The 22,302-nt window shown below is 41.5% G+C and overlaps 1 protein-coding gene across 1 annotated transcript; it reads right to left on the minus strand.

Annotated features, from left to right (window-relative positions):
* Window positions 1–3,773: 3,773 nt before the first annotated feature.
* Window positions 3,774–21,189, minus strand: kifc1 (kinesin family member C1). The gene is made up of 17 exons (XM_061897264.1): window positions 21,035–21,189; window positions 20,840–20,939; window positions 20,651–20,750; window positions 18,222–18,281; window positions 18,064–18,147; window positions 17,810–17,993; window positions 15,902–16,067; window positions 15,650–15,817; window positions 12,597–12,710; window positions 12,432–12,518; window positions 12,159–12,356; window positions 9,740–9,904; window positions 9,515–9,653; window positions 9,305–9,444; window positions 9,155–9,228; window positions 3,972–4,047; window positions 3,774–3,889 (listed from the first exon to the last, which is right to left on the minus strand). The coding sequence occupies exons 2-17, from the start codon at window positions 20,915–20,917 to the stop codon at window positions 3,845–3,847; spliced, it is 1,878 nt and encodes a 625-aa protein (XP_061753248.1). The 5' UTR covers window positions 20,918–20,939; window positions 21,035–21,189; the 3' UTR covers window positions 3,774–3,844.
* Window positions 21,190–22,302: the final 1,113 nt, after the last annotated feature.

The raw sequence follows: 22,302 nt of genomic DNA on the forward strand, positions 1-22,302 counted from the left end.
TATTCCGAGCAAACTCATCCCGCGGGCTGGATGGAACCGGTTCGTGGGTCGTATATTTGACACCCCCTGCATTAGAACAACAAGAAAAAATCAAAATATAATAAAAAATAATAATATTCGCTTTCATACAAACCTTGTCTCAATGATATTATGATATGATAAATGGGTCCAAAAAGTATTTCATAAAAGTTGTATTTTAGTTGTAATATTTTTGGTCCCATTTGAGTTCAAACCCCGGGCAGAGTCATACCAAAGACTATAAAAATGGGACCCATTACTTCCCTGCTTGGCACTCAGCATCAAGGAGGTAAAAAAAAAAAAAAAAAGTATTCCGGGCGTGGCCACCGCCGCTGCTCACTGCTCCCCTCACCTCCCCTCCCAGGGGGTGATCAAGGGTGATGGGTCAAATGCAGGGAGTAATTTCGCCACACTTCTGTGTGTGTGTGTGTGTGTGTGTGTGTGTGTGTGTGTGTGTGTGTGTGTGTGGGTGTGTGTGTGTGTGTGTGTGTGTGTGTGTGAGACAATAATGGGTGCTTTTTTTTTTTGTTAACTTTAAACAAAATAAATCAAATATTGTGAGTGTATCTTACCTTTCATCAATACCTACGTTGTATGATAACATTCATTTTGGAGGTTTTTTTTTTTGCACATTAGAATAATGATGAAAAATAAGGGAGTAATTCGCTTTAATAAAAATGTTATCTTAATGATATTATGATATGATAAATGGGTCCAAAAAGTATTTGATAAAAATTGTTATTATCTACTTTTTGGTCCCATTTGCTAGGTGGTGAGTTCACACCTTGGGCCGAGTCATACCAAAGACTATAAAAATGGGACCCATTGTCTCCCTGCTTGGCAGTCAGCAAGGGTTGGAATTGGGGGTTAAATTACCCAAAAATATTCCCGGGCGCAGCCACCGCTGCTGCTCACTGCTCCCCTCACCTCCCAGGGGGTGATCAAGGGTCATATGCAGAGAATAATTTCGCCACACCTAGTGTGAGTGTGACAATCATGGTTACTTTTTTTTTACTTTAAACAAAATAAATCAAGTATTGTGAGTGTGTCTTACCTTTCTGTATTTGTATATGAAGCAGCAATAGCTATCCTCCGTGAAAACCTACTTTGTGTGATTATATTCATTTTGTCTTAAAAGTCCAGTTTAGAGACGTATTTAATCTTGGATAAAGTACATAATCCTCCATATTGGCATACATTCATTTAATTCATTTTGATTCCAAGCAATGAAACAATATTTTTGGATCTGGCAAAAAAAACAAGCAACCACAAACGCTGCCTTACTCTAATAAAAATACTATGTTTGTTATAGTTTAATATAAAACTTGAGCGCCCCCATTTCTCAGTATGGCGAGTCAAAGTACTGCAGAGGCATTGAAGTGCAAGTCGACAATATATCGCCCCCTACCGTGAGGCAGAGGTACTTGCTGCCTCATGGACTGCCTTTTCCCAGCTGCGTGTCTTAATACACTTTGTGTGTAGCCGTGGAGGCGCGTTATTTTGATTGAGTGAAACTTTAATTAGTAGATTGCACATTAGGTTATTAGTAGATTGATCAGGAAACACAGTTTCCACAATTTTGACCCTGAAAAGGATCAAAATATACAGGAACCACACCAAAATCACAAAGAAAGCCTCAACCAAAAAATAAATGATAAATCTTATATTACTTTTACCCCCCGACCCCTGGTGGCAAGTGCGGTACTGCCTCATTTGCCTCCCCTGACACCAACTCACTGGCTTGCATTCAACCCAATATTTTTATTTGAGGTGCACAAAAAAAAAAAAATCAGACTCACGGCATAGCTCAGTTGGTAGAGTGGCCGTGTCAGCAACTTGAGGGTTGCAGGTTCGATTCCCGCTTGTGCCATCCTAGTCACTGCCGTTGTGTCCTTGGGCAAGACACTTTACCCACCTGCTCCCAGTGCCACCCACACTGGTTTAAATGTAACTTAGATATTGGGTGTCACTATGTAAAGCGCTTTGAGTCACTTGAGAAAAGCGCTATATAAATATAATTCACTTCACTTCACTTTCAAATCTCGATTCTGACTTTTAAAAAAATGGGAAAAACATTTGAAATAAGAATACATTTTTTAAAGAAGTTTCAGGCCGTCTCCATGCAACCAGAATGAGCTTTTTTAAAAATTTGTCTTGAACATTTTTTAACTATATCAAATAATACATTCTGATTGAGCGAATTGTTTAATCTGATTGCCACCCGTGGAATCGGATTGAAACCACACACCTAGAGTGTATCTTAAAGCACAATATATGTTTACGTGTGTATGAAACTTGTGTATACTTTATTATACTTTAATACAACATAACTTGCAAAATACAAGTGAACATACTGAGCAAGGCACCAGACCAACTTCATTAATAAAGACCCTTTAAAGGCCTACTGAAATGAGATTTTCTTATTTAAACGGGGATAGCAGGTCCATTCTATGTGTCATACTTGATCATTTTGCGATATTGCCATATTTTTGCTGAAAGGATTTAATAGAGAACATCCACGATAGTTTGCAACTTTTGGTCGCCAATGAAAAAGCCTTGCCTGTACCGGAAGTAGCAGACGATGTGCGCGTGACATCATCTGTTGTGGAGCTCCTCACATTGTTTATAATCATGGCCACCAGCAGCAAGAGCGAGTCGGACCGAGAAAGCGACGATTTCCCGATTAATTTGAGCGAGGATGAAAGATTTGTGGATGAGGAAATTTAGAGTGAAGGACTAAAGAAGAAAAAAAAAGTGTTATAAAAAAGGCGATTGCAGTGGAAGGGATTCAGATGTTATTAGACACATTTACTAGGATAATTCTGGAAAATCCCTTTAATGCCTATAGTGTTGCTAGTATTTTAGTGAGATTAAATAGTACCTGAAAGTCAGAGGAATGTGTTGACGCCAGAGTCTCTGAGGGAAGTCACGGCAGCTGCAGCAGGACGGAAGCTCCGCTGATGTCTCCGGTAAGAGGCGACTTATTACCACAATTTTCTCACCGAAAACTGCCGGTTGACATGTAGTCGGGATCCATGTTCGCTTGACCGCTCTGATCCATAGTAAAGCTTCATCTTCGGGACTTTTAAACAAGGAAACACTGGCTGGTTTTTTTTAGTGGCTAAAGGCTAAAAGCTTCCCACCTCCATCTTTCTACTTTGACTTCTCCATTATTAATTGAACAAATTGCAAAAGATTCTGCAACACAGATGTCCAGAATACTGTGTAATTATGCGATTAAAGCAGACTACTTATAGCTTGGATCGGGCTGGAAAATAATGTCTGCTACAACCCGAGACGTCACGCGCAAGTGTCATCATGCCGCGACGTTTTCAACACGACACTTGGCGGGAAATTTAAAATTGCAATTTAGTAAACTAAAAAGGCCGTATTGGCATGTGTTGCAATGTTAATATTTCATCATTGATATATAAACTATCAGACTGCGTGGTCGGTAGTAGGTAAATTGTATTGAAATAATAAGAGATAACAAATATTAGGTACCGGTACACAAAAACTGTGCATTTTTCTGGCGGTTGGCAAAAATACATGAAATATGCCATAAACGGAAAGAAAAAAACAATATTACAATGTACAATACAATATGTTAACATTTATTTTCTTCCTTAGTTCTGTGTCCAACAGCAGTGTGACCAGTCATTGAAATAATAGGACAGTGGTTTATTTTGGTAGAATGTATTCCAGGTGGGGACTGAATAGTAAAGGCCAGTGACCATATAATGAAAACTCATCAAAAGAATCAAAGTGATTGTTTATTAATAAAAATAAAAAAGGTGGTGGTCCAGGTGAGGTTGTGCTCGCAGGTTTATTTGCGGTTTGCACTGGCAGTGCCAATCACGCATTCGTTCACCTGCGAAGGGGAGCAAAAGGCACACGGGTAAAAAGTTGAGGCGTCTGAAGGTTGTCGGGAAGACAACATGGCGGCACCTCACCTTGCTGGCAAACCTCAAGGAATTCAGACTTTCCCCAAAGCTGTCTGGCTCAGGAGCAATGTTGACAAACATCAGACTGGAATAGAAAAAAAAAAAAGACACTTTAGTGTGTTACAAATAGAGATGTCCGATAATGTTTTTTTTCTTTCCGATATCTGATATTGTCAAACTCTTAATTACCGATTCTGATATCAACCGATACTAATACATACAGTCGTGGAATTAACACATTATTATGCCTAATTTTGTTGTGATGCCCCGCTGGATGCATTAAACAATGTACAAACCCCGTTTCCATATGAGTTGGGAAATTGTGTTAGATGTAAATAAAAACGGAATACATAGTTGAATATGCTACAAAGACAACATATTTGATGTTGAAACTGATAAACATTTTTTTTTCTTCCAAATAATCATTAACTTTAGAATTTGATGCCAGCAACACGTGACAAAGAAGTATGGAAAGGTGGCAATAAGTACTGATAAATTTGAGGGATGCTCATCAAACCCTTATTTGGAACATCCTACAGGTGTGCAGGCTAATTGGGAACAGGTGGGTGCCATGATTGGGTATAAAAGCCGCTTCCATGAAATGCTAAGTAATTCACAAACAAGGATGGGGCGAGGGTCACCAATTTGTAAGCAAATTGTCAAACAGTTTTAGAACAACATTTCTCAACGAGCTATTGCAAGGAATTTAGGGATTTTACCATCTACGGTCCGTAAAATCATCAAAAGGTTCAGAGAATCTGGAGAAATCACTGCACGTAAGCGATGATATTACGGACCTTTGATCCCTCAGGCGTTAATGCCTCAAAAACCGACATCAGTGTGTAAAGGATATCACCACATGGGCTCAAAGACACTTCATACAACTACTGTCAGTAACTACAGTTGGCCGCTACGTCTGTAAGTGCCAGTTAAAACTCTGCTATGCAAAGCAAAACCCATTTACAACAACACCAAGGAACGCCGCTGGCTTTGCTGGGCCCGAGCTCATCTAAGATGGACTGATGCAAAGTGGAAAGGTGTTCTAGGGTCTGACGAGTCCACATTTCAGATTATATTTTCAAACTGTGGACGTGGTGTCCTCCGTAACAAAGAGGACAATAACCATGCGGATTGTTCTAGGCGCAAAGTTCAAAAGCCAGAATCTGTGATGGTATGGGGGTGTATTAGTGCCCAAGGCATGGGTAACTTACACATCTGTGATGGCACCATTAATGCTGAATGGTCCATACAGGTTTTGGAACAACATATGTTGTCATCCAAGCAACGTTATCATGGACGCCCCTGCTTATTTCAGTAAGACAATGCCAAGCCACGTGTTACAACAGCGTGGCTTCATAAAAAAAGAGTGCGGGTACTTTGCTGGCCCGCCTGCAGTCCAGACCTGTCTCCCTTTGAAAATGTGTGGCACATTAGGAAGCGTAAAATACGACAGCGGAGACCCTGGACTGTTGAACGACTGAAGCTCTACATAAAACAAGAATGGGAAAGAATTCCACTTTCAAAGCTTCAACAATTAGTTTCCTCAGTTCCCAAACGTTTAAGTGTTGTTAAAAGAAAAGGTGATGTAACACAGTGGTGAACATGCCCTTTCCCAACTACTTTGACACATGTTGCAGCCATGAAATTTTAAGTTAATTATTATTTGCAAAAACAAAATAAAGTTTATGAGTTTGAACATCAAATATCTTGTCTTTGTAGTGCATTCAACTGAATATGGGTTGAAAATGATTTGCAAATCATTGTATTCCGTTTATATTGACATCTAACGCAATTCCCCAACTCATATGCAAACAGGTTTGTAACAAGGTTTTCCAAAATAAATCAGCTCAAGTTATGGAAAAAAAATGCCAACATGACACTGCCATATTTATTATTGAAGTCACAAAGTGCATTTTTTTTTTTAAACATGCCTCAAAACAGCAGCTTGGAATCGTGTGTAGTGAAGCATGTTTAGCTATTACGTCTCCTGCAGAGATGTAGTTTGTCGCCATGAAGCCGATGATTCGTGATACGGAAGGAGCTAACACACTGTGGATGGACGTTAGCCAGTAGCTGGCTAGGTTTTACCTACTCAGTTCAAACCCTGGTGGAGTCATACCAAAGACTATAAAAATGGGACCCATTACCTCTCTGCTTGACACTCAGCATCAAGTGTTGGAATTGGGAGTTAAATCACCAAAAATGATTCCCGGGCGCGACCACCGCTGCTGCCCACTGCTCCCCTCACTTCCCAGGGGGTGATCAAGGGTGATGGGTCAAATGCAGAGAATAATTTCGCCACAACTAGTGTGTGTGTGTGTGACAATCATTGCTACTTTTTTTTTTCTTCTTCCTAAGTTCAGTGTTTATAGCTTCACCTTTATCCTTAGTTCTAAGCCAAAATACGTCCATTCTCCTCCGGCTTCTGTCTCTACACTGTTTCTGCTTGCTAGTGCTGTGAGTTGACTCGCGACATGCGCCCTGAAAACAAAAAGTACTGCTGCTGTTTTGCAAAAGCAGCAGAGAACCCTTTTTAATTTGTTTTTAAAATGTTTCATGTCGCACGATTGCACCAAGAAAAATTCCTATTTTGTGAACCCGTTCTCAAACAAACAATAGCAATAAAAACTATTCTGATAACCGTATTTTTCGGAATATAAGTCACAGTTTTTTTTTCATAGTTTGGCCGGGGGTGCGTCTTATATTTAGGAGCGGCTTATGTGTGAAATTATTAACACATTACCGTAAAATATGAAATAATATTAATTAGCTCATTCACATAAGAGACTAGACGTATAAGATTTCATGGGATTTAAAGATTAGGAGTGACAGATTGTTTGGTAAACGTATAGCATGTTCTATATGTTACAGTTATTTGAATGACTCTTACCATAATATGTTAGGTTAACATACCAGGCACCTTCTCAGATGTTATTTATGCCTCATTTAACGTACACTTATTCAGCCTGTTGTTCACTATTCTTTATTTATTTTAAATTGCCTTTCAAATGTCTATTCTTTTTGTTGGGTTTTATCAAATAAATTTCCCCAAAAATGCGAATTACCGTATTTTCCCCATTATAAGGCGCACCTAAAAACCTCAAATTTTCTCAAAAGCTGACAGTGCACCTTATAATCCGGTGCGCCTTATATATGGACCAATGTTGCGCCACAACAGGTCTCGAAACTACGGTAAGCAGTTGCCGACTTCATTTTCCACCGTAGAAGAAGAAGCGTGCGGTGCATGCTGGGATATATGACTGCGGGAGGCGTGCTGTTTATGTAAAGACCCCAAAATGGCTCCCATTAAGAGACACGCTTACGACGCAGAGTTTAAACTCAAGGCGATCAGTCACACAGTAGAAGACAGGAATAGAGCAGCAGCAAGAGAATTTAACATTAACAGCAGCGACACTGACTCCTTTAATGACGACTTTGACGAAAATGCTGGATGTCGTATTCGCCCAACTGTTCAATTCGGACACTGAAGAAGAAAAATTTGAGGGATTTGTGGATGAGGAATAACTAAATAAAGTGAGCTTTACATGTTTATTTAGTGTGTTGTGTGACATTATTGTTTGAACAATGTTGAGTTATTAATATATTATTGCTTTGCACTATTCGGAGTGTTACTATGTTGTGATTGCACGAACATTTGATTTACCGTAACAGTATTAGACTGTTTTTTACGTGTTTATTGACTTGGGGTAAATTATAAAACAGCTGTTTATTCATTTTGGGAGTGAACAGAGTTTTCAGAACGCTGGTTTGTAATCTATTACTAAAGTTTGACTGACCTATCTGACTGTTTTGTTGACATTCCCTTTAGCGCAGCTCCATCTAAAGGATGCATAATGTAACCCCAGCCTCTGCTGTAGCGTTTATTGTATGCGCCTTATATATGAACAAAGTTTTAAAATAGGCCATTCAGTGAAGGTGCGCCTTATAGTGCGGAAAATACTGTATATATGTTTTTTTCCTTCTTTATTATGCATTTTTCCGGCAGGTGCGACTTATACTCCGAAAAATGCGGTAATTACTTTATTAGTACTGATGTATCATACAACCCTTAAAGGCCTACTGAAATGCGATTTTGTTATTTAAACGGGGATAGCAGGTCCATTCTATGTGTCATACTTGATCCTTTTGCGATATTGCCATATTTTTGCTGAAAGGGAATAAGCGGTAGAAAATGGATGGATTTAGTAGAGAACATCCACGATAAAGCTCGCAACTTTTGGTCGCTAATAAAAAGCCTTGCCTGTACCGGAAGTCGCAGACGATGTGCGCGTGGCGTCACGGGTTGTAGAGCTCCTCACATTGTTTACAATCATGGCCACCAGCAGCGAGAGCGATTCGGACCGAGAAAGCGACGATTTCCTCATTAATTTGAGCCAGGATGAAAGATTTGTGGATGAGGATAGTGAGAGTGAAGGACTAGAAAAAAAAAGGTAAGGGCAGTAGGAGCGATTCAGATGTTATTAGACATAGTTACTAGGATAATTCTGGAAAATCCCTTTTCTGCTTATTGTGTTACTAGTGTTTTAGTGAGAATATGGTACCTGAAAGTCGGAGGGGTGTGGCCACGGGTGTGGTGACCGCCAGTGTCTCTGGTGGGAGGAGGTAAGAGAGTCCGCAAGCTCCGCTCATGTCTACGGTAAGAGCCGACTTATTACTATCATTTTCTCACCGAAACCTGCCAGTTGACATGTGGTCGGGAACCATGGTCGCTTGACCGCTCTGTTCTATAGTAAAGCTTCACCTTCGGGAATGTAAACAAGGAAACACCGGCTGTGTTTGTGTTGCTAAAGGCAGCTGCAATACACCGCTTCCCACCTACATCTTTCTTCTTTGATTTCTCAATTATTAAATGAACAAATTGCAATATATTCAGCAACACAGATGTCCAGAATACTGTGTAATTATGCGATTAAAGCAGACTACTTATAGCTGGGATCGGGCTGGAAAAAAACGCCCGCTACAATCCGAGACGTCATGCGCACGCGTCATCATACAGACGTTTTCAACAGGATACTTCGCTCGAAATTTAGAATTATAATTTAGTAAACTAAAAAGCCCGTATTGGCATGTGTTGCAATGTTAATATTTCATCATTGATATATAAACTATCAGACTGCGTGGTCGGTAGTAGTGGGTTTCAGTAGGCCTTTAAACAAAGTAATATAACTCACGTTTTGCTGTTCCCTCCCAAGCATCCCTGCAGGAGGTAAGTGAGCTTGGAGTTCCTGTAGGGGACGTGGCTCTCCTGCAACACACACCGCCACAAGTCAAAAGAGGAATTCAGGCGGAGAAGCCGTCCACAAAAAGGTTGATTCGAGCACCTTGTTGGCCAGTGCAGCAATGACAATGCCCAAGTTGGACAGGGAGCCGTTAATGGCGGTCATCTCCTTGAAGCGCTCGCCCTGGGACTGGCTCTTCAACATACGCTCGCTCCCAGCCAGGTCCACCAGGCAGAGCGTGGCTGCAGAAAAGCGGACGTTACAGTTCCCGCCTGGCCAGTTGTGGACAGCCTAAATGTGGGGGACACTCACAATTGCACGTCACATCCCTGCCCGCGTTCACTGCTTTGATGTCCAGCTGGAAGACAGAGTGGGAGCGAGACGAGCGATCGTTTTGGTTCGTCTGAGCTGTGGATCGGTTCTGATTGGCCAATGCGATCAAGCCGAGGACCTGAGGAGAGCAACCAGATAGACGGGCGTCAGCCTTGTCCACGCATGACGCACGCCATCTTCAAACAGACGGGGGGGGGTTCCTACCTGGTCCTCGTTGCAGACTTGTTGATACACAAGGTTGGTGATGGTCACCTTGTTGCTGGCGGACTTGCGGATCTCGTGCTCGGGCCTCTTGCTGGCCTTGCCCGTGTAAAGGAGGTCTCGGAGGCTCTCGTTGTAGATTTCGACAAAGCTTGCCGTGAACGTGAACTGCAATAACGAGTAGCACCATTATTAAGTCGAAAAGTTAAGTTGTTGCTGGTGGGATTTGAACAGTAGAAATTACTGAATATATGCATTGGATGCCAGTTCTATGGTTCACTACATTCCTCCATAAAATAGACAAACAGCTCTCAATTTCGATATAACTAGTTTAGTTTAATAAAATGCTTCCCGAAAATGTAATAAAGTCAAATACAAATACGGCAACAAGAGAAGTATCCAACACTTCTCTTTACTAAAGTAAATGTGTACATCAAATATGGGCATCGACATCATTGGGAAGCATAATATTTTTTTGAAATGATTAAGGATGAAATGAGTGAGAACAGTTTCTTCATTATTGGTTCAAATGGTGCAAAATGAAAATGTGGCTTTGTGGTCGCCAACATTGAGAGTCAATTGTTGCATTTGTGAAAACAAGAGGCAGATATAAGCTTTCAACTTCTTACTGCTGCTTTTAATTCATATTTTATTTTAATGTTATGTTGATTAATTATCATTTAATTAATCTGTTTGTTTGTTTAAGAATGAAATGAATATATGAACTGAAGGATCGTTACAACAAAGAATAGCGATTGATCAAAACACTTAAAAAATGTTTTGACACCCCTAAAAAAATATTCCCGCACATAAAATACAGGGTTTATCCTCACTGTAATTGATAGCGGCACACTACCGCGGCAAAATAAATGCCACCACACCTTTGAAAATATTTTTTTTTAACATGAAAATTATTCTTTTACATGAAAACACATTTAAGTAATATATGTATGTATTAATGTACTGTATATAGTATTATTTACATACTGCTCGCCCTATCAAGTTTGAAAAATGTCTATAAGCTGTATTCATATATACATACATACATATGTATGTATGTATATATGAATACAGCTATATACGCACACACACATATATATATATATACACACACACACACATATATACTTGTGTGTGTGTGTGTATATATATATATATATACATACATATACACACATTTACATATATACACACACACATATATACATACACATATTATATATATATACACACACATATACGTGTATATATATATATATATATATATATACACACACACATATATACATATACACATTATATACAGTATACACACACACACACACTAGGACTGCGAATCTTTGGGTGTCCCACAATTCGATTAAATATCGATTTTTGGGGTCGCGATTCAATATACATCGATTTTTTCAATTCAATGCGATTTCTCGATTCAAAAACGATATTTTTCTGATTTAGTGTTCATTCAATACATAGGATTTCCGCAGGATCTACCCCAGTCTGTTGACATGCTAGCAGAGTAGTAGATTTTCAAAAAAAACCTTTTATAATTGTAAAGGACAATGTTTTATCAACTGATTGCATCCATCCATCCATCCATCTTCTTCCGCTTATCCGAGGTCGGGACGCGGAGGCAACTGATATGTAATAATGTACATTTGTTTTAACTTTTAAACAAACAAAAAATATGACTTATTTTATCTTTGTGAAAACATTGGACGCAATGTATTGTCAATCTTATGAGATGCGATGCTAGCAAAAGAGGACATGTCCGGCGCTAGCAGCGATCGGGCTAGGATAGACTGACCATACGTCCTCTTTTCACCGGACATGTCCTCTTTCGCGGGGCTGTCAGGGCAGAATTTCTTAAATGCCTCAAATGTCCGGCATTTTGAGTATTGTTTACGCTACTTAATATGTCCTGTGGAAACTCGTTCGGTACACATCCGCACCGAACCGAAACGGTTCAATACAAATACCGTTACACCGCTAATTTTATATATGTATATATATATGTGTGTACATGTACACACACACACATTATATATACATACACACATTATATATCTATATACACACACATACGTGTGGAGATTATATATATATATATACACACACACATATATATATATATATATATATATATTATATATATATATACACACACACACACACACACACACACACACACACACACACACACACACACACACACACACACACACTTAATATGGACCGAAGAAAAATTGAAGAAAAAAAAAATATCACATTTGTTTTTAAATATACATAAAACATTTGTCCAGCCTTTACAAAAAAATATATGCATCATTACAAATCATAATGATCATATCTATGATGTCATATTGACCACGCTCCGAGCCACAACCCCACAATCTACGGGAAAACCCTGAAATAGCAAACAAACCTCCCAGCCTTGCTCCTCTAGTTTCTTTGCTGCTCGAAATATCTGCTGCACCGCTCTGGGGATGACGCCGCGGGCCTCGTCGTAGTCCGCCCCCTCCATGGTGTACGTCTTCCCGCTTCCCGTCTGGCCGTACGCAAAGCAGCAGACGTTGTAGCCGTCCAGCGCCGACTGCACCAGCAGCGACATCTCCTCAAATATCTGATGGGTGGTGCAAGGGGTACAACGTTGAAATGAAGGTGGACAGACTGCTGGTTGACTTGACTTCATCCTTACTTCCTGCTGCGAAGCCTGGGGCCCAAAGACGCGGTCAAAGCTAAAGTTGTAGTTCTTCTGCGTGTCGGCACTCCTTCCTGTGTGGGACTGAGAGGGAGCGGTTTTTACTTTTTTTTTGTTCCACGCTTCCATTGAACTTGAAGCACCCTTTTAAAAGTTTCACACCTCCTCGGTTTTGGCCAGCGTTATCGTCTTGTCGTCAGCGGGGGCCAGCTGGATGTGTTTGCTGAGGCCTCCACCCACCAGGGGGCGCACTCTGCAGAAGACTCTGATATTTCCCTATGAGGGGGAAATTTTGGTGTCAAACATAATCAAGTTGTCTTGTCTCAACTGGTGCACTTCCGTAAGTACACTTAAACCATTTTGAATGATAATTTATTGCACTGTGACGGCCCCTACTGCCCTAAATTGTCAGATTCTTGGCTATACAGCATCACACTGTCAACATTCGCACACTCGGTAGTAATCAGTACAATGGAACGTCGAATTACGAACTAATCTATTCACAAACTTTTCAATCGAGCCGAACATGCCTTCCGAGTGCAAACCATCTCTGTGTGTGCAAACGTTTCATTCATTCATTTTGCATCCCGCCTGCAGAGAAAAAAAAAGCATGGCCCAGCATTTTTGAGGGGAGAGCCCTCCACATCACAAGTCTTGTACATTTTGCCAACTCAATAAGAGTCCCAAAAAGACAACTGAGAGTAAAAAAAAAAAAAAAAGACTATTTGAAAGGAGTACATCATTAATTACTCAAAAGTATGGAAGAATCGACAATGCAGGCTTCGTACCATAGCAAGTTTTAATTGTGATGAGACCGGACTTCTCTAGAAAAAGATGGCAAAGCAGACATAATCACAGCGGAGAAGTGCTACTCTTGTTCAGTGGAGCCTCTTTCAAGGCACACACGGCCTCTTCCCCCTTTCTCTCTGTCGATTTTACATTTTTAAAAGTTCATTATTGCAGCAATATGGTTGTTTAAGTTAAGGAATGTTGTGATTTCTGATCATTTGTGAGGGCTGTTAGAATAATTATGTGTACATTATCACACGTCTTTAATATGCTTAAAGTCTGTTGCTATAGTTATTAACTATTGTGCTCAAGCTGTACTTTTTCTATCTGTGCAAGGACAAAATTTCTTGTCTGAAGGGTGGCCTCAGCCGCAGATGTTATCTTTGTTTAAGCCCGCTAACAGCCAAGGACTTCAAGGACCTCAACGAAGATAAGACGACAGCACGCAGACGAAGCAAAGACAGGGCGAAATCACAAGGCCCCCAGCACATTCCAGAATCATAAATACTTTATTAATCCCCGAGGGGAAATTAAAATTTTCCGTCACGTATTGTGCGCACTGGACCTGCTTTGCATATGTGACCAATCCTTTTAGAGGCAGCCTCAGTGATGTTGACTGGGAAACTCCTGAATAAATAGAGGGACACGGGAGCTGTACCTTAGAGAGTAGGGCGAAACTGTGACTAAGTGTGCAGCCCCATGCGTTCTCCTCATGAGCTAAATTGAACTCTGCCTCTGCTTGATTCCTTGTTTCTTGTCTGTTTAATAGAATTCATCAGTGTTTGAGCTTGACAGAGCACCAAGGGGACTTCTCTGTGTGTGCGCGCATAGGACAGATCATCCTGTTTTGGCTTGTAAATAAAGAGAAAGTTGATCCATAACCTCTTTGTTTGGTTCGTTTGATATACAGTAGTGTATAGCACTTTATAAAAATAAAATCTCCAATTTTCACAAAGATGTTGATTTACGATTTTTTTTTATTACCTACTTTTTAAAGAAACCATTGAATACAAATGACAGAGAATTGAAAACAAGATTTTATGCATATGCTGCATCTTACTCATAGCAAAATTCTAATTTGTATAATGATGGTCTTTTTACACCAGATAAAAATGTGACTTTTCATGGAATAATTTTCTAATAATTGAATTAGGAGCTTCCGTTGGGACGCAACACTTCTGCTTGAATAGAATACTTCGGTTAACAAAAATGCAGCATTGCACATTGTGTGCAAATAAACAATCTCGAATTTCACACATAAGTTGCTCCAAAGTATAAGTCGCACCCCTGGCCAAACTATGAAAAAAAACTGCGACTTACAATCCGAAAATACGTTTTTTTTTGTTTTTAAATTGTGTGCTACAAAAAACTTGGATGTATCGATAGTAGTTCAATGTGTACAAATCTTAACTGAAATATGGGTTGTTGTCAAGGCTGGAGGCCATTATTCATATTTACATTGTTTCTTGTGGCGCAATTTGCTTCACCATATGAACTTTTCAATTAACGAGCCGTATTCAAGAAGCAATTAAGTTCGTAAATCGAGGTTCCACTGTATACGTTTAGAAGTGTACTGACTAAAGGATTCCCTTTGAGACACAGCTAAATTATTTGTTATTAATTGTCTGTTACAGAACCTCTAGGTCAGGGGTAGGGAACCTATGGCTCTAGAGCCAGATGTGGCTCTTTTGATGACTGCACCTGGCTCTCAGATAAATCTTAGCTGACATTGCTTAGAATGGTAAGTAATGAATAATTCCGCTGGTAATCAGTGTCAAAAATAACGTTCAAAATATAAAACATTCTCATGCATTTTAATCCATCCATCCGCTTTCTACCGCACATGTTCAAGAAGTCGCATTAAAGGTAAGAATTATTTTATTTATCGTTGGTTTGCTTCAGAATAACAATGTTATTAAAAAGAATAAGAGACTTATTATACTCTAGAAATGTTGGTCTTAATTAAAAATGCACGCATTTAGTTGTATTCAGTGTTAAAAAAATATATTGTATGGCTCTCACGGAAATACTTTTTAAAATATTCGGCTTGTATGGCTCTCTCAGCCAAAAAGGTTCCCGACCCCTGCTCTAGGTTCTTTAACAGCTTCTTCCTTCAGGCAGTAAGACTCTTGAACGCATCATAACAACCCCCCCCCAAAAATGAATTAACTCGCTGGAATATAAAAACAATAACATACATCCATAAACCTGGGTGCAAACGCAAAAGTGCATATTATAGATCTGTACAGTAATTTATTTATATCTGCACCTTATTGCTTTTTTATCCTGCACTACCATGAGCTAATGCAAAAAAATGTTGTTCTTATCTTTACTGTAAAGTTCAAAATTGAATGACAATGAAAAAGATCTCTAAGTCTGAGTCTTATTTCAAGGTGAATGCAGTCTGCCGCCTGCTGGCAACTTGCCTTGAGCTCCTGGATCGTGTTATGAAGACGCCTGCGCTCCATCTCCCCAGCGTGGAGTTGATCTTTCTGCTGGGAAACCGTGTCCTTTAGAGAGCAGACTTGCTCCTCTGCATCCCGGAGGCTCACCTGCAGGCGGGCCAGGGTGGTCTCCTGCACGGAGTAATTCATCTGCAGGGGAGGAAAGGTCCGACATCTGATGAACAGAATGCCCCCCTCTTAACGGGGACCGGGATGATCCTGTCCAGTAGTCACCTTGAGAGTCTGCAGCTCAGTCTCCTGACTGATCCGCAGCGTCTCCATCACCTTGTGTTTGCTCTGCAGGTTTGTCAGCTCCATCTGCAGCGTGTTCTTTTCACTGCAGACCTGTTCCAACTCAGCCTGGACACCCGCGAGGGCCAGCAGCTTGCTCTCTTGTTCGCTGGAAACAAAACAAACAGGCATTTAAAAGGGAAAATTATCACCAGACCTATGGAAGCGTCAATATATACCTTGATGTTGCAGAAAAAAAAGACTGTTTTTTTAACCGATTTTCGAACTCTAAAAAGGGTGAATTTGGCGATTTAAGCGCCTTTCAATTGTTCGCTGTCGGAGCGATGACCTTTCACCCGTGACGTTACAATGGGAAGCAATCCACCATTTTCTCAAACATTACACACATAATCATCCATCCATTTCCTACCGCTTATTCCCTTTTGGGATCGCGGGGGGCGCTGGCGCCTATATTAGCTACAATCGGGCGGAAAGGCAGGGTACACCCTGGACAAGTCGCCACCTCATCGCAGGGCCAACACAGATAGACAGACAACATTCACACTCACATTCACACACTAGGGCCAATTTAGTGTTGCCAATCAACCTATCCCCAGGTGCATGTCTTTGGAAGTGAGAGGAAGCCGGAGTACCCGGAGGGAACCCACGCATTCACGGGGAGAACATGCAAACTCCACACAGAAAGATCCCGAGCCTGGATTTGAACCCAGGACTGCGGGACTTTCGTATTGTGAGGCAGACGCACTAACCCCTCTTCCACCGTGAAGCCCACACACACATAATCAGCTCTGTTATTTTCCGTTTGTTCGACTGTTTTCCGTACCTTGGAGACATCATGCCTCGTCGGTGTGTTGTCAGAGGGTGTAAGAACACGTTTAGGGACGGATTCAAGTTGACTTACGGGGAGTGTGCATCGATTAGCACGGCATGCTAATCGATGCTAACATGCTATTTAGCCTAGCTGTATGTATATATTGCATCGTTATGTCTCATTTGTAGCTATATTTGCATCCAGCCTTTCCCTCCAACCACATTTAATGCCAGACAAACACATACCAATCGACGGATTCAAGTACACCAGTGGTCAAAAGATGTGAAAGTCCCTCATTAGTTCTGCACACCTTACAGACGATAGCGATGCTACGACAGAGATGTGTGGATAACCTGCGACACTCAAAGCAGATGCATTTCCAACGATCAAGTCAACGAAATCACAAAGGTGAGTTTTGTTGATGTTATTGACTTATGTGCTAATCAGACATATTTGGTCACAGCATGACTGCCAGCTAATCGATGCTAACATGCTATTTAGGCTAGCTGTATGTACATTTGTAGCTATATTTGCAGCCAGCCTTTCCCTCCACCCACATTTAATTCCAAACAAACACTTACCAATCGACGGCTCCAGTGGTCAAAAGATGCAATCGTTGGTTAGAAGGCGATCGCAGAATAGCTTCAATAGCTATTCGCTCAATAGCTTCAGTTTCTTATTCAATTTCGTTTTCCCTACCTGCCTCCACACTCCAACCATCCGTTTCAGTACATGCGTAATCTGTTGAATTGCTTCAGCCGCTGAGATCAGAGTCTGAATCCGAGCTAATGTGGCTATATCTTGCTGTTCTATCCGCCATGTTTGTTTGTATTGGCGTCACTATGTGACGTCACAGAAAAATGGACGGGTGGATTTACAGATAGCGAAAATCAGGCACTTTAAAGCCATTTTTCGGGATATTCCATGATGGGTAAAATTTTGAAAAAAAATTTGAAAAATAAAATAAGCCACTGGGAACTGTTTTTTATTGGTTTTAACCCTTCTGAAATTGTGATAATGTTCCCCTTTAAGACACAGGAAAGTGGTGTGTTGTGGCCCGAAAGGGACGCTAGACTTACCTGATCAGACTCCTCTGCCGCGAAAGCTCCCTCTGGGTTTCAGCCACGGAGATCCTCAGCTCTTCGTTCTCCTTGTCGGCAGATTTCACCTTGCTCTGGAAGGTGTGGAGCTTGACCTGCATGTCACTGACTTTGCCCTTCAGGTCCCACGGCTGTCTGCGGGTGGCGCCACCGCCGCCGCCTCCTTGCGAACGACATCATCGTCAACACATGGCAAGAAAACGGGACCAACGGCCAGCCACGCCGCGTCTTACCTTCTTTTGTGCCGGTCGATGCCCCGCTTGGTTTCACGTTCCCTCGGTTCGCTGCGCTTGAAGCCACAGATGCTTTGGGGACGCCTGGGCGGGAGGGTTGGAGATAAGAAGAAATGGTGAAACTGTTCTGGAGGACCGCCACTGGACCACAATCTTACCCTTGGAAGGACCCACAGCCACAGTCGCGGCTGTATGGACACCACCTCGCATTGGTTTAGCTGCAGAGGGGACGGAGCGAAGAGAATCGGGATTAAAAGCTTGACATCTTTAAGTGGTACTTCTCAAAAAGTGGGGGCACTTTTAATATCAAATCAGTCAGGATTCGCCATATCGATCCGTTGTGGTGAAGAAGGAGCATAGCCGGAAGGCAAAGCTCTTAATTTACCGGTTGATCTACGTTCCCATCCTCACCTATGGCCATGAGCTTTGGGTCATGACCGAAAGGACAATATCACGGGTACAAGCGGCCAAAATGAGTTTCCTCCCCCGGGTGGCGGGGCTCTCCCTTAGAGATAGGGTGAGAAGCTCAAAATAAAGTCACTGCTCCTCCACATGGAGAGGAGCCAGATGAGGTGGTTCGGGCATCTGGTCAGGATGCCACCTGAACGCCTCCTTAGGGAGGCGTTCAGGTGGCACGTTCGACTGGTAGGAGGCCACGGGGAAGACCCAGGACACGTTGGGAAAGTGTATGTCTCCCGGATGGCCTGGGAATGCCTCGAGATCCCCCGGGAAAAGCTGGACAAAGTGGCTGGGGAGAAGGGAAATCTGGGCTTCCCTACTTAGGCTGCTGCCCCCGCCACCCAACCTCGGATAAGCGGAAGAAAATGGATGGATGGATGGACCGAGCAACAAGGAGGTAATTAAAACCCCTGCAAACTTTGTGTCTGGACTCCAGCATCCTTTCCAAAACTTGGAAGACACGGAGGGACGAGTTTGTGCTAGGGTTGTACGGTTTTAGGGATGGACTTCTTCACCTCAGAAGCCGATTCGATACGCATCTCGATACATGATCACCGATACGATACAGTAATGATACAATGAAGCCTTTTGCTGATGGAAGGATTTCGCCATTGCACCAATTCCTGCAAATTTTGTGTGTTCTCGCAAAAGCATGCGGTAAAAGTAAGCATGCGCTAATTATTTTAAAACCTCTTCTCACTCCGGCACAATTGCAAATCATTTTCAACCCATATTCAGTTGAATATGCTACAAAGACAACATATTTGATGTTCAAACTGATAACATTTTTTTTTTTTTGCAAATAATCATTAACTTTTGAATTTGATGCCAGCAACACGTGACAAAGAAGTTGGGAAAGATGGCAATAAATACTGATAAAGTTGAAGTGTGCTCATCAAACCCCTATTTGGAACATCCCACAGGTGTGCAGGCTAATTGGGAACAGGTGGGTGCCATGATTGGGTATAAAAGCAGCTTCCATGAAATGCTAAGTAATTCACAAACAAGGATGGGGTTTTAGAACATTTCTCAACGAGCTATTGCAAGGAATTTAGGGATTTTACCATCTACGGTCTGTAAAATTATCAAAAGGTTCAGAGAATCTGGAGAAATCACTACACGTAAGTGATGATATTATGGAAATTTGACCCCAGGCGGTAGTGCATCAAAAACCGAAATCAACGTGTAAAGGACATCACCACATGAGCTCAGGAAAATTTCAGAAAACCACTGTCAGTAACTCCAGTTGGTCGCCACATCTGTAAATGCAAGTTAAAACTCTACTATGCAAAGCGAATAACATTTATCAACAACACCCAGGAACGCCACCGGCTTCGCTGGGCCCGAGCTCATCTAAGATGGACTGATGCAAAGTGGAAAAGTGTTCTGTGGTCTGACGAGTCCACATTTCAAATTATATTTGCAAACTGTGGACGTGGTGTCCTCCGGAACAAAAAGGAAAACAACCATCCGGATTGTTATAGGCGCAAAGATGAAAAGCCAGCATCTGTGATGGTATGGGGGTGCATTAGTGCCCAAGGCATGGGTAACTTACACATGTGTGAAGGCACCATTAATGCTGAATGGTTTTGATTGATTGATACTTTTATTAGTAGATTGCACAGTACAGTACATATTCCGTACAATTGACCACTAAATGGTAACACCCGAATAAGTTTTTCAACTGGTTTAAGTCGGGGTCCACGTTAATCAATTCATGGTCCATACAGGTTTTGGAGCAACATATGTTGTCATCCAAGCAACGTTTTATGGCGACCCATCACCGTTCTTGTTCTGTAACTCTGTACACTGTTTGTTTGTCTAATCTTGAACAGGTTTGTGCTGAAAACAAAGTTTCATTGTACTTGTTGTAATGACAATAAAGACCTACCTACGTGTTGCAGCCATAAAATTCTAAGTCAATTATTATTTGCTGAACAAAATAAAGTTTATGAGTTTGAACATCACACATGTTGTCTTTGTAGTGCATTCAACTAGGAGAGAAGGAGAAGTTGGTGACAGAAATAGGAAGAAAAACGGAGGTATCAGAAGTGAGAGGAAGAAAACAACAAACCGGATGGTGTCACATTAAATGCATCCCCCACAGTCTTTCAATTAGTTGACTTACCAAGTGGTGGCCTGGTTGACGCAACAGGTGCCCGCTTGGTGCCAACCACCGTGGCAGCTACTTTGGGTCTAACCGAGTCTGGGTCCCTACGGAACTTTTTCTGCGGAGGTGGGGTCATTATTAAACTTGACTACAAAGCGCGGCAATAAACGTCAACAAATACGTCATTTAAAAAAATAATAATTTTACCTGAATTGGCTGAGAGTCCGGAATGTTCTCGACGCTTCCGAGAAGCCGCTTCGTCGACATGACGGGCAGGCGGGACATGATGGTCCGCCGCTTTTCCGGCCTTAAGTAGCAGGCAAAAAACAAAAAAAAACAAAAAGTCGTTTTTCTTTTTATACTACTCGCTCCGAGCAAAGTGAATTTAGTAGGCATACACACCTTTCGTGGAAGTGAAACCGTGCGGGGATTTTCTTCGTCTTTTTGTTTTTAAACTAACCAGCGCAGGGGGTTGTTTGTTGCGTTCAAGCCGCCGCCTCCGCTGGTTTTAAAAATTTGAAATTCAACCGCTTTGCTGCGCGCCGCCGACAGAATGTCCTGATTGGCTGTGCCGTAATAAACCACGCCCCTGTTTTTTTTACGGTATGTTTTGATGACACTTCGGAACGCCCCGCGTGGGCGGGAATAGACTCTAAAATGGGAACGTATGCTAAACAATGTCCATTTCTCAGATTATATCATTGTTGACTAAAGTATGCTTCCCCATCCCACACCCCGGATTGTAAATAATGTAAATAATAATACTCTGATGATGAATTTGTGTGATGACTGTATTATGCTGATAGTATATATAAAATAGAATAGAAAGTACTGTATTGATCCCTGGGGGAAATTCAGCACCACAGTTTGCTCACAATAAACAATAATAAATAATATATGAATAATATAAATATATTCTACATTTAAGTGCAGTCAAGGAACACATGCATTATACAGTCTGATGGTTGTCGGTATGACGGACCACCTTTGTCGTTCCGTGTTGCATTTTGGGAGTCTGAGCCTTCCACTGAACGTGCTCATTCTCTCCGCAAGGTCCGAGTGTATTGGATGAAAGGTGTTGTCCATAACGGCTAGGAGTTTTGCTAGACTTCTCCTCTCTGACACCATCGCCAGAGAGTCTAGCTACACTCCCACCACGTTGCTGGCCTTCTCTACCAGCTTGTCCAGTCTGTTAGCGTCCCTCGCTCTCAGCCCGCTGCCCCAGCAGGCCACGGCGTACAAGAAAGTGCCCGCCACCACCGACTCGTAGAACATCTTCAACATCTTTGTACAGACATTGAAGGATCCTAGCCTCCTATACCATGAATTGATTAACGTGAACCCCGACTTAAACAATTTGACCATTTAGTGGTCAATTGTACGGAATATGTACTGTACTGTGCAATCTACTAACAAAAGTCTCAATCAATCAAAGTGTCAGACTATATTATGACTTTTCACCTAAGGCTGCATACTGAACATTTTAAAACACATGGGGGTCAGTTTGAACGGAAAAAAAAAAAGCTAAAAACAGACGCTGTAGATCAGGGGTCTCAAACTCAATTTACCTGGGGGCCACTGGATGCAGAAAATGGGTGAGGCTGGGCCGTAAGAAAATATTTCTTAAGTAAAATCTAACATGCAATTTTTAATGAATTCACCGTGGAGAG

This window comes from Nerophis ophidion, linkage group LG04 (assembly GCF_033978795.1).
Source record: "Nerophis ophidion isolate RoL-2023_Sa linkage group LG04, RoL_Noph_v1.0, whole genome shotgun sequence".
Classification (NCBI taxonomy): domain Eukaryota; kingdom Metazoa; phylum Chordata; class Actinopteri; order Syngnathiformes; family Syngnathidae; genus Nerophis; species Nerophis ophidion.